At 36.4% G+C, this 17,821-nt stretch overlaps 1 protein-coding gene across 7 annotated transcripts in view; it reads right to left on the reverse strand.

Annotated features, from left to right (window-relative positions):
• Positions 1 to 1,603: 1,603 nt before the first annotated feature.
• The window catches only part of STX17 (syntaxin 17), an 80,295-nt gene continuing 64,077 nt past the window's right edge, over positions 1,604 to 17,821 (reverse strand). For all 7 annotated transcript variants that reach the window (XM_074280081.1, XM_074280087.1, XM_074280086.1 and 4 more), the window contains exons 7-8: positions 15,906 to 15,992; positions 1,604 to 15,099 (exon numbers count right to left, since the gene is read on the reverse strand). In XM_074280081.1, coding sequence (XP_074136182.1) covers positions 14,866 to 15,099; positions 15,906 to 15,992 — 321 coding nt within the window. In that variant the 3' untranslated portion in view covers positions 1,604 to 14,865. The remainder of the gene's footprint in view (positions 15,100 to 15,905; positions 15,993 to 17,821) is intronic.

Below are 17,821 nucleotides of genomic sequence, written 5' to 3' on the forward strand. Positions count from 1 at the left end.
AAAAGTCTTCAGAAGCCATCTAGTCCATGTCTTGTGAACATCCTCAGCACTTAGAGAACCTTACTAGAAAAGCTCTAGTTTGGGAAAACCTTGCATCTCAAAGCTGCCAATTTGAATTTTGGATAGTTCTGTTGGGAAGTTTTTTCTCATACTGAGCCTAAATCTGCTTCCTTATATATTTTACTTCCTATTTCTAGTTCTGCCCTTTGATGCCAAAGAAAATAAAACTGATACTTTTAACACATGGCAACTTCTCAAGTTCTTAAAGACAGTTAACATAGACCCACTAAGTCTCATTAGGCTAAGTATCCTTCAACCATCTCTTGTATGGCATGGCTCAAGAACTCTCATTAATCTGGATGTTCTTGATGTTCTGCAGCTTGTCTTTCTGAGAATGGGTCCATAATTGAACACAGTACTACAGATGTGTTTTGACCAGGACAGAATGCAGTGGCAAACTACCAATTCGAGACAAGTGCTTGAGGCAGCCCATAGTTTCATGACATACTATCTCATGCAGAGCTTACATACCACTAAGATCATTAGATCTTTTCCTCACAAACTCTTGTCTAGTAATACTTCCCCTCTTGTGTTTTTATGGAATATTTTTGTTTTGTTTTGTTTTGTTTTAAACTCAAAGGGAGGACTTCACATTTGCTTCTATTGAATTTCATCTTCACAGAGATAGAGGTAAATGTAGTCCAACCATCACATTTTAAAGATGAATATAGGTTTCAAGGTCACACAGATCTTATTAGTCACCCCAATATTCCATTCTGTAGAAATCTCTTGGATCTTGACTTGGTCTTGAACATGACCTTTCCTTCTTGCTTTGTGTCATCAGCAAATTTGATACAAAATTCTATGGCTTCAACAGTCATTGATAAAAATGTCAAACAATACAAGGCCTTTTGCTTTTGATAAAGACCCTGCTTTTGGCAAATAACATGAAAGATATCAAGGACAAGCAAAAGGTATTAAGGCTGAACATAGGACTCCCCCCAAAAATGGACATTCTGAGTGTGCTGCAGTGCTATCTATGAAATATTGGGGAAACAAACCAGAAAGCTTTCAGTGAACTGGATGGGTTTTTCGTAAAGGGTTTATAGAATATCTTGCTCAAGACTTGCACAATATATGTTGCCATGTGTACCAGTCAAAAGTGACCATACTGATGAATGGGTATTTGAAGTTTATCAAAACATAGCTAACCAATGATGGAATAATTAGAAATATGTAAATAGAGCTGTGGTGACCACTTATTCAAGATAATGATTTTCTTACATGTTTGGGATGTTGAATTAAATAATCTTTAAGATTCCTTTATTCTCTAAAATTGTATCATTTTATACTAATGTGCTGAGCCACAAATTATTCAGAGAGTTAGTTTTTGCTAAGACATGAATCAGAATTTTATATCTAGAAGGGCTTTAGATAACTTGAGTACCGGGTTTGGTCAGTGGCAGTTCAGGTGAAACCAAGATTGTCTGGAATTGAAAACTAGATAGATTCAATAATGTGGGATAAATATGTCTAGTTTCTCTTAATATACATGCAACAGAAATCCAGCAGAAGCCAATGAGCAGATCTCCCAAAAGATGGGTTTCAGTAAGGAATACTTTAAAATTCTGGGAGGCAAATGGAAATCATAAGGAAGTCTGGCAACCATGTAGATGCTCTGGCAAGTCAGAAGATCCCGTGGTCAAGAGAGAGGTCATCCAGGAAGTTTGGTCCCAAGAGATCAGGATCCAGCTTACGTGCCTTGGACTCTAGTGGTTCCTTGGACTCTGGTTCCTGAGAGCAACTAGAAATGAAGATAGGACCCTACAGTTCTAGAAGAAATGTGCTAACAGAGGTAAAGTCAGAGACCTGGTTCAGATTCTGGCTTCTACTTAACTTCCTTTATGAACTTAGTCAAATTATTTGACTTTTCTGAGTCTCTGTTGAACTAGATAAGCTCTAAAGTCACTGGGTTCTAAAACTTTGATACTGTAACTTTGTGAAAGTCACAATCTCCTTGAATCTTAGTTTCTTAGTTTTAAATATGGGAATAATAATATCTGTACTACCTACCTCAGAAAGTTGTGGGGCATCTCAAACTCATCTTTTTCCGAACCCCACCCTTCCAACTTTGCTGTGTCTGCCAATGGCACTGCCATATTCCACTCATTTAAGTACACAAATTTGGAGTCATCTTCAACTCTCATTCCCCCTATCTGACTAGATCCTATTTTCATTCTACTTTTGCAATCTCTCTCACATATTTCCCCTACTTTACACATATGCAGCCTCCACCCTAGTTCAGGACTTGCAATAGTTGGTCTTCCTACCTCAAGTTCCTTCCCCCCTCTATTTTGTCTTCCATACAGATGCCAAAGTGATATCCCTAAAGTCACAAGCAAAAAAAATAAAAAATAAAAAAACCCAAACTCAAAACACAAAAACCCCCAAACTTCACTAGCTCCCTTTTGCCTCTGAGATGAAATACAAACTCCTCTAAATGACTGCCCTTCACAATCTGACTCCAGTCTACCTTTCCAGGCTTGTTTACCCATTACTCTCATTCACATATTATTGATTCCTGCTACATTGGCTTCTTTGCTGTCATGTCATCTGTCTCCTACTATTCCATTTGCCAACACTGCCAGTAAAGGCAAAAATATGCTCCTTCCTTATCTCTGCCTCATAGAAGCACTAGGTTCTGTCCAAGCTCAGCTTATGTTACCTTCTGGATTAGTTTTCCTGATCTCCCTAAGTGCTAGACCCTGCGTAATCCACTGGCCCAATTTACTATGTACTTTTCATTTAGTAGCATGTATAAATGTTTCCCCCATAGAATGTAAGCTCCTTGAGGGCAGGAATTGTTTCTTTTTGTCTTTGTATTCCCAGCATCTAGCATAGTGCCTGGCGTATTGTAGACATTTAATAAATGCTGCTTGATTGACTCATTGAGGCTCATGTGAGATGTGTTAAGTTTTTATACCTTGAAATGTTAACTATTAACTATGAGGAGGAAGAGACTCCTAATTGAAGTTAGGACACAGATATAAAAGACAGATAACCAGGACCCGGAGATCTGGATTATTAGTTCAGGGGTAAGTGATAAAAAACATTTTGAGCTCAAGAGCTAAAACTAACATATAACATCAAAGGAGAATCAGCAGCAGAGGATGTGTTAGCTCTAGATTAGTGGAGCACTATTAAACCTATAAAGCTGTGATGAAGGATATCCATTTGTAAGCATGGAAAAACTACTTTGTATGCAGTAGATGTTCAATAAATATTTTCAGAATTAAATTGAAATAACATGAATTTCCTTCATTAAGTTATGCTTTAAAGGGAATGTTATTGACATCATGCTAAGCTTCCTCACAGCCCCCCCATTAGCACTTTCTTCTATGCTTTCTGGAACCCCATTATGTTGTGAGCCATCTCCTTTATCCAATTCTCTTTTTGCCCACCTCCAATTCCTGGAACTAAGTATAAACTTGCTATTCCACTAAAAGACAATGGTCTTCCTAATCAATATTTATACTTGCATTCTCTCCCTGTTCCAACGTATGTTACTTTTGTTAGTTTTTTTCATGCTCATCAGGACTCTGCACAAAACCCTTTGCTCCTAATCTCTACTGAATTAAATTTCAAACTGTCATTGAGGGCCCTCCACTGCCTGAGTTAGTTATGTTCTCTAAGTATTCCATGCTCCAGCCAAGCTGCCATCCTATCTCCTCCATGAAGTTTTCCCAGCTTCCTACCAGTTTTTATCCTTTCTTCCATTAGTCTTCACATTTCACTTTGTACTTCTCATATACTTATCCACTTTGTATTCTAGTTATTTAGAACTGTTCAAGGGACTTGCAAAGAACTGGGGATATATTTATGTTCCTTTCAGAGTCAATCAAGAACTGTGTGTATTAAATTCAAATAAATTTCCCTCTAAAAGAGCTGAAAGGACTAATGGAAAGTTTCTCTTTTCTTCAGGTTTTCAGAGATAATAGGATGTTTCTAGACATGATGGAATTTTTTTTAAAGGCAACCATAGGGAGAAAAGATGCTGAGGAGGCAGAAGAGAATGTAATTCAGTGACAAGGATGTGCAAAGTGGAAGAGAGTTAGAAGAGGGAGTTCTGAATCTTGGAGAGGCATGGAGTATATGAGAGACCTTATGAGAGACCAGGTCAAGTGTGTGTATGTGTGGGAGGAGTGGTATGGAGTAGGGGGAGGGTGTGTGTGCGTGGGGGTGATGAAGAGATATTTAAATTTAACATAAAGGCAAAGAGAAAAAAAAGATGAAATTGCAAAACAAAGTAATAAAGAAAATCTCACACATAGTTTACAAATTATTTTTCTCACACTTGAACTTCATGCAGTTCTGTGATAAGGAAACCAAATCTCCAAGAAGCTAACTTAACCACAATTACACAACTAACAATGGTAGAACAGAAATGCAAATTCAAGTCTTCTGCTTTAGATTTAAGCATACTTTTAAAACATGTTTTTGTGTTTTCTTTTACAAGGTAATACACATGACTTCACATGTATACTTGATATCATATTGTCTTCCCAAAGAGTGTGAGAAGATAAGGAGGGAGAGAATTGGGATTCAATTTTTTTAAAAAATTAGTGTCAAAATTTTAAATATTATTGGGGAATACTTAATGAAATAAAATATATTGAGGGGGAAAAAGAAACTCATTCAAAAAGGATGGGAAGATATTAGCTTATATTCTATCAAGGAAGATAACGTGTATTTGGCATATAGATGCAAATGTTTTTATTTGCATATATGTAATGTTACACACTACATATATATACATGCACACCTGTGTGTATGTATATATAAATATATATCACAAAATAAATGGAGTTGAGAGAAAAAAGTGTATTACAGGCAGGGGGGTTGGCCAATGCCAAGGCACAGGGATGGGAGATGAGGCAATTTTGGACAAATCAAACCTCTCGGTTAGGAGTGTAGGAGATGGACAGTGGGAACAATCCAAGGTTTTGCAAGTAAAGAATGATGGCAGAACAAGAATGAAGGCAAAGGCTTCAAGTACACAGAAATGGCTAATGACTGGGCCAAGATTAGAGAAGCCAAGTGAAATCAAAATAGGAGCAATAGCCTGAGAGGTGGGGAAGATGGAGAACCATATAAGGTTAAAGACTTAGGAGCGAGGAGACAAAAGGAGAATTAAAATTTTTATGGTCAGATATGGGAATGCTTACTTGTAATTAAGGAAGTAGAACTCCTATAAATAATGGTGAGATCTAATGTATAACTCTCCTTATGTGCAGCTCAAGTAGAATGATGAAGTAGATCATGGGATTTTAGGTTTAGGACCTGGGAGGTTAGGGAGTTTGAAGAGTATCACGATTCCCCCTCTAGGACCAGTAAGTCAAGGGATGTGAGAGAAGTTACCACCAGTACCAGGTAAAATGATAGAGATGCAATGTAATAGGAGGTTGAGGGGTGGAGCCAAGGGAATAGGAGGCAGATTTAATAAGGGACAGTAAATGGAAGGAATGTTGGAAGATGAACACTTCCCTTCCCCTCCCCACCCCTCACACATTCCCCTCTAAATGTTCATATGGGCTATTTGTGCCTGACCTGTGGTGGAGCCTTCCACAGTTCAGACACACTGTACCTTGACCTCAACATAATGATGTCATTTTGGTCCTCTTCACTTAATAGGTCAGTGGGACTCTAGCCAAACACAATTTTACTATCTTCAAGGTATCTGGCTATTCACATCTTTTCCAAAATCACAACTTCAACTGGAAAAAGGAAGGAAAATACCACCTATGCCTTTGTTTCAAAGTTCCTACTCAGGACTTCAAGACCACTAGAAAAGTAATACAGCCTCATCTATTATTTTTTCTTTCCCAAGTGAATCAGCAAAAAAGGGGTAGTGTTTAATAGATCTTATTAGTCTTTTCTAGCTCTCACAGTACTCCAAGAATACACTTCCCAATGAGCCTTTTTAGCTCAATACTCTCTAACCAGTATTTATCTTTGCACCAAATACCTCTATGTGTCTCTTCCTCTTGGGACACATAACAGGATTCCTCAAATCTAATTATAAATTCTTGTTACTGGGAGAATGTGAAACGTTTTTGTTCAGCAGATTCAAATATATCCCTGATGGGGAGAGCCCTGTAACAGTTGTATAGGGCCAATAGTGTTTCTTCTCTTTCTTTCTCTGTAGAGCTAATTCTGCAAAGAAACCTAAATTCTACATTATCCTTGACCTCCAGGGGCTTATAATCTAGTTGGAGAGCCACAACTAGAACACTTAGCCAGAAAGTAACAGGTTAGTATTTCATTACACAGGAGTTGAGAAGGGAAAAATAAGCATAGGTTAACAGTATTTAGAGGAGGTTTCATGGAGGTTCTAAGACTTGAACTGGGCTTTGAAGGATGGCTAAGGCTTGAATAGGCAGAGCAAAGCAATGATGTTTCAAGTAGGGAAATGGGATAAGAAAAGGAGAAAGCACAAAAGACATTTAACAGTCAGTAATTAGACCAGTTTGAGATTCAGTTTGAAGAGTATCAGGAAAAGAAGACTTGAACTAGATATACAAGATCATACTTGCATGTCAGATCAATTCTGGATTTTGTGGAGAAGTTTTTTTTTTTTTTTTTTCCCCCAACAGGAGCATTACATAATGAAAGAGGAGTTTTAATTTTGTGGTGGCACCCAAGAACTGGAGTGTGCCAGGATTTATACTTTAGAGTTGACAAGATGCTTTACAGATATCTCAATTCGGTCCTCAAGTCAACCCTGTAAAGCCAGTGCTATTATCTTTATTTTGCAGATGAAGAAATTTGCGTTGAGTATATAGAACCACACAGCTACTAAGTGTATGAAGTAGGATTTGAATTCAGATCTTTCTAACCTGAGTTCCAGTACTATTACAGTGCTCTACCAATCAGAAATGACTGGGAATATATGTAAGGGAAAGAATGGATAAGATATTTCAGAAGGTACAAATAACAAAATATGATCACAGACTGGATGACACTACAACACAAATGAGACAATATGTGAAAAGAAGTCAATGCAAAATACTGGCAATTCCAGACCAGATAAATCACCTTTAGTTGAGGAAAATTCATTAGCTCTGGAAAAAAAGAATGTCTCCAAATATTTCAACAGCTTTATAAAGTTAGCAATTGAGATGCACTTTGAGACGAGGAACAGGTTTCAAAAGAAGAGTCCCTTCTGGGCATAAAGGGTAGTAAATAAAAGATAAAAATAAGGAAAAGTCAGGGCACATTTATTGCAATGCAGGTAGTTTGATTTGTCTAGGATAAAGTTTGGAAGTAATCTAAGACTATTAAAGACAGATTAAAAAAAAAACAACTGCTTACTACTAATGTGTCAGGCATGGTGCTAAACACTAAGGATACAAATTCAAGCAAATATAATAATCCCTGCCCTCAAGGAGACACTCTAATGTGGAAAGACAAAAAATAAAGGTCTGTCACAGTGTAGAGATGGATGGTGTGTGGTATGAAGTCCTAGACCCCCAACAACGTAACGTGAAAACTCACCAATCAGAATTGGCAGAGTTCCAGGTGCTGGTATAAAGACTCATTGGCTGGTGGCAAAAGATATAGTGTGGTGATGGTAGGGAACCTAACCTTCTCATTTTGCAGAAACCCAAAGATGGTAATGACTTGCCCAAAATCATACAGGTAAAGTTAGTGATTGAGCAGGGGCTAAAAATGAAGTTTTCCTATTTAGAGTTCTTTCCATTCATTTTAATATATTATCTCCTATGTCGTTCAAGCCACGAGAAGGAAATGACTAACAGTATTAGTTACTGCAGAAAGACCACACAGGATGGAGACTAAAAACATGCCATTGTAATAAAGTAATGGGGCAAGACAAGAGGTCAGAGGTGTAATTTCAGGTTCAATTTATTGGAGGTAAAAGTATCTTATGTGATGAAGAGCTCCGCAGTATGACCATTCTGCTGGGTGATAGAAATCTTAGGGCTGGAGTTTAAAGAATTATGGGGATGAGGTAGAATAATACAATGGGAAAATGCAGCTCTAAGTTGAATAGAGACTCTTATTCAAACTTATTCACGTGCATGTCCCTCTTAAATTTATGAGCCTCTTAAATTTAAATTTATGAGCCTCTTTATTCACCTGTAAAATAGATATATTGATACCTGCACTATTTAACTTCCCCCCCACCCCAGGCTGGGGTTAAGTGACTTGCCCAGGGTCACACAGCTAGGAAGTATTAAGTGTCTGAGACCTAGGGTCCTCCTGAATTCAGGGCTGGTGCTCTATCCACTGCACTACCTAGCTACCCCCCCTGCACTATTTAACTTGATAGAGTTGTGGTAAGGAGAGTGCTTATTAAATCTCAAAATGCTATTTAAATGTAATTTATTTATGAAGGACCATCAGTATGGATATTAAAAATTCTGAAAAAAAATAAAAATTAGGTGCCAAAATCATAGAAATTGAGAACTTCCAAAAGATGTAATCAGTAACATATAGAATAGTCAGATGGCAAATACTTTAATCAATTAACTAATATTTATTAAGTATCTACCTAAGTACTCTGAGGCACACTGTCCCTTGATGTTAGTTGAGGAAAGGACAGTGTGAAGGATGTTTGTACAGTTCCTTCCTACTGCATGCATAGGGATGGAGTTTCCTTAACAGTTCACTACCTTTAAGGCATATGGCTTTCTTTTCAAACCCTAGGACCAAAGAGTTACTCTAGGGAAAAATGGGAAGTAAAAGAAAATGCTTGTCTTTATGCCTCAGGAGCCTGCTGTTCTTACCAGCTTGTGATTTCTTTTTCCTAGGAATATTCATATTCTGAACTTAATACTTGGCTTATACAGTCCTATACCTACCTACTTTGCCTTGTTGTATTTAATTAGTTCTATTTAGAGCTAAGGGTCTCACCCACCCAAATCTCTGTACCCAAAGGCAAACTGAATTCTGAAATTAGAAAAAAGGGAGAGGGAAGAATGGATGAAGATGTATACTGGCCTGAAGAAGTGAAATTGAAGGAACTCACACTAGATATCTTCCATCACCTTTCTTAGAAAGCAGAGAGTGATGTCATCTACTAGGTGTGAGGATACACCTCAGGATGGGGACTTAAAGAGAGGCTATGGAATAGCTCCAATAAGGGATATGATGGAAAGAATTCAGTGGGGAAAAGACAAGGTAAAAAAAAATAACCAACCCAAGTTTCTAGTCTAGGATAATAAATTCACAGGAATGCACAGCTCTAAAGTATACGATTATATCAAATATCCACATGTAAGTGTTGTTTGGATTGTTTCTCCTAAATTCACTACCTTATACATTCCCCACATTGAGACCAATTCCCCACTTTTTTATTTTTTTGGTCAACTCTCGTGGCTTCTTTCCCCAGTTTATTCCCTTTGCTTTTCTTTTACTACCCAAGGGAATTTAATATCATCATGATATAAGCAAAGTGCTTATCAAAGCTTAAAGTATTATATAAATGCTATCATTTTTGGGGGGATATTTGGATATTTCACTGTGTACCATCCTTCTCAGAGTCTTTAAGCAAGACATTTCTTACTGGGAACCTCCATTCAGAAAAATGCCCATGTGTTCCTACATTGCATTCACTATCTAGGGTTTATCCAGACACCAGTTCAGAAAATCTTCTGAAAATCAGGAAGACGGATGATGGCCTAAGATGCCATGGATAAGCTTGGCATCTTGCACGTCTGACCAAGCTCCGAGTGTTCCATAGCACCTGCTTTAACTGCTTTCATGGGCATTGGAACAAATTGTTTTCATACATCCATTCCACCAGAGAACCAGCTATTCAAAGTTATGTAAATTCTATTTCCTTTTTCTCCTAGATAACACTTGTTTCTCTTATAGAGAAATCCCATCTCCATATGTTCTGCCAGTAAGATGGATAACTGAGGTCCCTGTTCCTTGGCCTGTGTAACTTCCTGATCTTGTTAAATATTTTTAGCTCACCCTAGACCCTGGGTCAGAACAAAGCAAAGTAGGTTCAAATCTCTGACTTAGATCTCAACAAACTATATTTAAGATGAAGATTTACTGATGTTTTTGAAACATTAGGTTAAATTTGATCCATACTCTTAAAAAAGACAGCATTTTAGATCCAAGAGAAGGAAAACATGAATTCATTTAAGTCCTTTCTTATGTCAATTTGCACTTTCCCCATTTTTTTGTTTTTAAAGACTTAAAAACTTCTCTTCTCTCCAGACTTCACAATTCTCCACCACTGATGAAGACCCTACTAAATGCAAGTCTCCATACCCTAGCCTACACTGGGGATAAAAAGACAAAAAGAGTTCTTGTCTCTATCCTTCTTACTAGTAGAAAACAACATTTAAAATTAAATAAATATATTTGATGATGGCACATGCAGAGATAATTACAGAACTGACTTCACCACTGTGTTTAAGTGATCTACATAGACTTTGGAAAACTTTTATACTGTTTAGTATGGATTTTTAATTCAAGTCAGGTACCCCAGTACCCCTTTGTCAGTCTCATGGATTCTTTCAAATGTTGTTAAATATAGAAAACACATGTGATTATAAAGGAAATATATCGAAATAGTTAAAATAAAAAAATGACTCCAACTAAAAATGATCTATACCCACATTCACATAATTTGTAATTGAAGAACTACAGCATATAACAGTTTTTCAAAAAGTTTGTCACTAAGCTCTCTTAGGAAAAGAATATAAATCCTCATTATGACCATTTGTCCTATGGGAAAATCAATTGTAACATGTCATTTTCCCAGATACATAACTTAAAACAATTTGTCCAGAAATACAGCATATCTTAAATGTGATTACTGACTATGCAGAATTCAATTCCTAAGAAGAGTGAATCTTTCAAACAAGTGTTGAGTACATGCAGAGCTTCTCCCTACCACCTTAATAGAGGCATTGTAGTACAATTAGAGAACTTGCCTTGGAATCTCCCAAGCACTGTTACATCTTTAGACTAATTGACTTCTATGGTGCCTTAAAACTCTAAATCTATCATTTTCCTGTTGTAGACAGATAAATAAAGCATGTACCTAGTCCTTACCATAGCCAGGCACTGCGCTAAGTGCTAAGAATACAAATACAAACCATAATAAAATGAGATCTTTCCCTCAGGAAACATCTAATGAGGGAATGACACATATAAATGGGGTAGGGGAGAAGGGACAGTAGGAAGAATAGTAGGAATGAGTTTAGTTGGCTTGGGTTATTTCTTCAAATAAAGATTTCAAGGAGTATCACCAGTAAGGGTAAAGTAGATGGCAACTCTCATTATGGACCTCCTCTCTCATTTTCAGGCTCTGGGTCTGTTATCTATTATTTAAACAAAAACTTGATTTGGGAAGCATAAAAAGTAATGCAAATGAAGTATTTTCATTCTTAGTACTACTGGTAGAAACAACTTAATTCTAAAAATAGTAATCTAAGAGTTTAGCTAGGAAGTCCCATCTCATTTCTGAGTCATTGAAACTCTCACCCGCCCCACACATCCATTAGCTTTATATATCTCATCTGCAACGACTCAAGAGTGCCATTTAAAAAGCAGAGCACAGAGGATGTCCAGTGTTAAGATAGATGATTAGGAGTGGATTAACGTGGGAATAATGAGGAGATCATGTGGAAGGAAAACTGATGGGGAATAACATTGAATTTTGCAAAAAAGGTGAATGGAGATGCCAGACATAGAACATGTGTTAGAAATGGGATCCATTCCATAATTAGCATATAGCATCAGCATCATCACCATAGCTAGCATTCATATAGCATTTTAAGGTTTGCAAAGTGCTTTGCAAGTATCTCATTTTATTCTTACAACAGCTGTGGGAGGTATATGCTACAATTATCCTCATATTCCAGATGAGAAAAAAAAAGAGAGATAGTGGCTTTGCCCAGGGTCACAGAGTTAGTGTCTAAAGGTGGATTTGAACTCAGCTTTTCTTGACTCTAGACCCAGTGCTCTATTCATTAAAGCTGCCTATATAACATTTTGAAGAGCTCAGTTAACTCTAGGGGTAGTATCGTTATTATCCTCAATGTTCAACACAGTGTCTGGCAACTATATTATAGGTATTTAATTAAAATTTGTTAAATGAAGAATTGATTAAATGTACCCTAATTGAAATGCTTCTCCCAAACCCTTGTGTCAAGGAAAGATTGGAAAACTAAAAACAAAAACCAAAACCATATATAGTTCTAAGGAGTTATATGGACACTTTCAGACATAAATATTAACACAATGTTGTATTAAAACAATACCACATGGGAGACAATAGATATCAAAGCAGATAGCAAATAATACAAGGGCCACATAAAGAAGGGGAAATAGTGCTCTCTTTCCTGAGACTTTGTAAAACTGGTGAGAATGAATAACAACTTTAATAATAAAATCATGGTTCTCTCTAGATCTTATACTAATGGAAAAAATTAATGATGAACAGAAATTCCTTGAAATAAACTCAATCCCAGAGGAATCACGGGACCTCCAGTTCACTATATCACATCACTCATCACTCTCACAACAGCTACTCTGACTATTGTATAATCCAATTGGATGAATGTGTACCATAGACGGGACCTATTCCTTTTTGTTCAAGTTGGTGCTAGAATAGGAGAGATCTTTCTCTCCTAACCCAAAAGATAAACATAATAAGAAAATTGTTAAAATGTGTGTATTGTGTAAAAGAGAAAAAAAAGGGAGGGAATAGGGAAGAAATGGAGGGTAAAGGAAAAGAGGTGAAATTTTTAAAAAGCTTGTTAATAATTTGGAGAGATCCTTGAATGGCTGGATAGTAAAAAGATAAGTAAAAAGTATAAGGTAAGAAAAAAGATAAAATAGGTAGGCCATTGTTTTTACTTAAGGAGAAACCTTGTTAAGTATTTTCTTGTTCAAAAGGTCCTTTGAGACCAAGAAAAAAAAAGACTATATAATAGCCTTTCAAACATTTTATGGATGTTATTACATATCCTGCAAATTTACTCTTCTCTAGATTAAACATTCCTACTATCTTTACCTGACTCTCATATAGCATGTTTTAGATCAGTGGTATTCACACTTAAATAGAAATTGGGGCCAACTGATATACATAAAAATTCTTGTGGGCCACATATTGACTTAGTTTTAAAATGCAATATTATCTATGTTTTATTATATTGTGTCAAATATTTCTTCATTGCATTTTAGTCTTATTTGGGTAGTACTTGAATTTTAGAGGTTGCATGTGGCTTACAGTTTATATACTTGATACCCCCTTGGTTTAGATTCTTGGTCATCCTCTTATATATGCACATAAACTTGTCGTTTTCTTTCCAGAGATGTGGCCCTAAGAACAAATACAGAACTAGAGATATATGTGAAATGACTAACACAGAATCTAGGAGATTTTTCCTTTAGACTGTGAACTTCTTGAGAGTAGGGAATATCTTTTGTCTTTCTTTGTATCTTTTACTTGACAAAGTACTTGGCACACAGGCCCTTAATAAATGCTGACCAAATGATTTCCCTTGATCAGCACACTATACTTCTATCAATGAAACCTTAAGAATGCATTAGATTTTTTGGCTGTCAAATAACACTGTTGGCTCATATTGGTCTTGAAGTCCACTAAAACTTCCAAGGCCTTTTTACATTAATCTGATGAGATAAGCAGTTAAAGTTCTCTCTTCTCTTAAAATGTTACTTAAGGGGAAGATTTTTTGGATAAGGCTTGGCTCCCTAGCAGGTTACTTTGAAGGAGTATACTGATGTCCTGAGACTGAAAACTGTCAAAAGAAAAAAAAAAGTCACTTTGGCTCTGTCTCCTCTCTGATTTAAACATTAAAATAGACTGAATGATGATTAGATTTTTTTTTTTTTTTTTAATCTTGGAGGTTTAGGAAAGTAAGTACACAGAGAGAGAACTGTAAAGTGCATTCTGTAAATAAAATTTCTCATTGTAGATTTGTTGAATCAATCTTTTAAAATATTTCCATAAGAAAGAAGCAAAGGATCCTTGAAAATGTAGGGAAAGAGATTAGTAGGAATGTCTGTGACTGGCAAAGGAAGTCTCCTACCACTTATTTTCTTTATTTAAAGAGAGGCAGAAGAAAAAAGGGAAGGAAAGAAGGCAAGTTCAAAGTAATAAATAGAGCTTGGAAGAGAGGTAGGAGGTCTTTTGGGGAAAAAAAAAAGAAAAGAAAATAGGATATGAAGGATATGACTGTCTTTCTATTCTTTTAACAGTTCTGAGAAGAGTAAGGCTGTGTTGTGCTGGGCTTCATTCACTTCAGTCCCCTAAATATGTGCTGGACTGTAGCAGTCTTACCCAGTGGACACACACTGAACACGATGACATATCAATTGTACTTCCACCCAGAGACCAAGTTCCAGTTCCTCAAGGAAAGGCTTGTAGAATAACTTTCATTTTCTTTCTATAGTTGAAATAATTTCCTATAAACTCGCCAATTCTTTAGATCTTCAAGTCAGGGTGAATAAGGAAAACATTCCTCTAATATCCCTTAAACCTACCTTAAAACTAAACACTGACAGACTGGCATATAATCCTAAGAGGCCGTAACTCAACCATAGAAAATTTGTAACTTAACAGTCATCTTTGAACTTCACCTGGGAGGCAGTTCTCAACACCTGGGCTACTGAAACACGAATATCTCAATTAATACTCTGTCAAATGACAAAATGTTTCCTTGGATTCCATTTCCATTCCATGTGATTGTCTACGTTCCTTGTATCAATGAGTAAACTTGTCTTCCATGAGCTGACTTGCGTGTCCATCATTGTTGTCAAACTGCTATAGGGATCCTAATGAAATAGGTCTGGTTTTCAGCTGGATTTTTTGTCACTTTGCCTAGGAAGATCTGGACAGCTGGAAGTGATTGCAATCATTTCCTGTTTCTTTCTTTGTATCAATTTTCCACCTGTGAAGCCCAACAACCCACCACCAACTGCAGCTGCAATTCCTGCCTTGAAGCCTGCAAAGAGGCCAAGTGGACCCCCTACTACTCCTCCAATGATTGCACCTGTGACAGGCAAAGCTGCCAGCTTGTATTTTGCAGCCTGTTAAAAAAAAATGAAAGAAAAAAATTCAATTTAGAAATGGAATTGAGAATATTTGCTTGTAGTGATGTGCATTTTTCCTTCATTACTCCTGGCAATGCTTCTTTAACCCTTGGGATGTATGTAGTTAACCCTCAGAACAGTACTTATGAAAAAAAAAGTGGAATATTCTAGAAGTAAGAAGACTGAGTACTGCTATTACACAAGACTTCAGGACTCAGATGGATAAAGAAAGACTAGATACTTTAAATGGCCTCTAGCTAACTTATAAAACAAATAATTCACTAATTATCTGATTAGTTTATTTAAATGAATGGCAACAGGTACTGAATGCCCCTTGACCTTTTGTGGTGCACATACACAAAAAAATTACTGTGGTTCATACACCTGAGATTCAAAGCCCACTGGGACTCTGGGTCCCGATGATCCCAGAGCCATCATGGTATCTGGCGGATTGATTCATTTCCTTAGTTCTTGCAAACTAGCTGGGGCCCTTCTTCTTTCTGATAATTCCTCTGTGCTATATAGCAGAAATGCCCATCACCAAAAGGCTTCAGTTTACTCTCTTTTTGAAAAAAAAAAAAAAAAAAGAAAAGAAAAAGAAAAAAATCCCTCTTGACAGAATGACTCTTGGGGTAGAATATTACAACAATCATTGATTTCTTTTACTACCTATGTGCCATTTCTTCCTTATTTCCTTAATTGCTAGTTCCCTCAACATTAAAGAGGGCAGATCAATGGGGTTAATACTGAAGATTCCTGGGAGGCAGAGGACCATTGATTTGTCAGCAGGAGCAGAGCCTTACCTTCCCCAAGTTTTTGGTTCCCTCTTCAACATTCACAGCAGCACTGTTGACATGGTCTTCGATGCTGTCAATCTTCTCCTGCTGAGACTAGATGCAAAGGAATTATGAGGGAGATTTCCTGCTGGGAAGCAGCAGTAAGCCAATACACACTATTTTAATTCCTGTAATCAGGGCCTTCATGTATTGTAGCCTTGCAGTCTTAATAGTGGTTCATTAAGAGCATCTGATAAAGCATACTGAAAAGTATGAATTTACTTTTTTTTAAAAAAAGAAAATTTAACTACTAAGTAATAAAAGGATAATTCCTTTATAGAAAAGTATATCTCATATTAAACTGGGCTCTTTATTAATTAATAGGCAATTATTTGAATGAATGAGAAGAGAAAAAAGCCAAACAAATATCTAGGTGGCATGCTGTGTTTGCTTTAAAAACAACAACAACAACAACAACAACAACAACAACAACAACAACAAACCTACCAAAAAACCCCCACTTCCTATTCTGAAATTCTGAACATTAGGTTTAAAACAGGGACAGGTTATACTACAATGAAAATGCCACTGAGTCTAGAAATACAAATTAGTATTTCTGATCTCTCTGAATGTAATATACTTATTTTAACTTCCACAAAAGGCATTTCCCCCTCTAAACTACAGTGGAGTGGAGTAAAAGTGATTTTAGGTTTTAAGAGTTTAATGCATCATAAAATGACAAAATATTTCACATTTAGAGAAATAAGAGAAAATAGAAAGTTGATGAATCAATGTCAACTAAATGTAACAGTAAAACAAAATAGTGGTAACTACACAGCACAATAGGAATTGTGACTAAAATTGATAGAGAACTATTTCTTTAGAGCCAAGTGATTTACTTTGTAATAATTCAATCTTAGGCCAATCTTAAGTACAGTTTTAATAACTTATATTAACAGCATCTTATACTGATGCTGTAAACAGAAAACACAATTATAATCCCAGCTGCCATTTTCATGACTGAAACATCCCTGTTATTTCTTTTCCATAGCTGGCATGTTTTTTTTGTTGTTGACATTTTCTCTCCTTCATACTAGATCTTAGTTAAATATTCAATGCTTTCCTGATATTTCTTCAATATTGCAATCAAAATTTCTACCTAGATCTCTCTGCCTACATAACTGAAGGGTTAAGTATTATCAATATTCCATAAAGGAGAAACTCACAGGCAACCTCTTCCAGAAGCCACCATTTTTTTTCCTAACTGCTCTTCAATCCTAGTACTTCTCTCCTATTTGATGTCTGATGTCCCTTGATCATGTCCCATACACTATCTTTTATAACTTCCCCTCTCTTGTTAATGATCTCTTTCCCAAATGTTAAACGTCCAATTGAAGTCTTCCTTTTCAGAGAATTTTTGAGAACAAGGACCTTGTCCAGGGATTCCACACATTGAACTCCACCCAAAAAATGTCCAATAAAGACCCTTAACAATTTTATATGTATAGCACACACACACACACACACACACACACACACAGGCCCTTAATCATTTACTCACAAACTTCTGGTCAATTATGAAACCCAAACTATTGGCCTTCAGGAAAGTAGCAAATGGAATTTCTAACAAAGAAGGTGCTTCTATGCCTTCTTCCCCATTTACGATCTTTATATGATTGCTACTAATTATTGTTTATCTCCAAGATTCAGGGAAATATAAAGGAACTTCTCCCCAAATATATTGGATATTATATTGGAGATAAGACAATGTCTTTACCTAGCACATATTTATTGAATGAACAAAGATTATATACCACTTCATCCCAGGTCAGCCATCATACACTACTGGGAGTGGAGGCTTATTCACGTCACAAAATGCCTTTGATTTGATAAGGTCTAGTGGGACTTTTATTTAAAAAGAAAAGTATTTCTACTTTTTATGG

Source organism: Sminthopsis crassicaudata, chromosome 1, assembly GCF_048593235.1.
Source record: "Sminthopsis crassicaudata isolate SCR6 chromosome 1, ASM4859323v1, whole genome shotgun sequence".
NCBI lineage: Eukaryota > Metazoa > Chordata > Mammalia > Dasyuromorphia > Dasyuridae > Sminthopsis > Sminthopsis crassicaudata.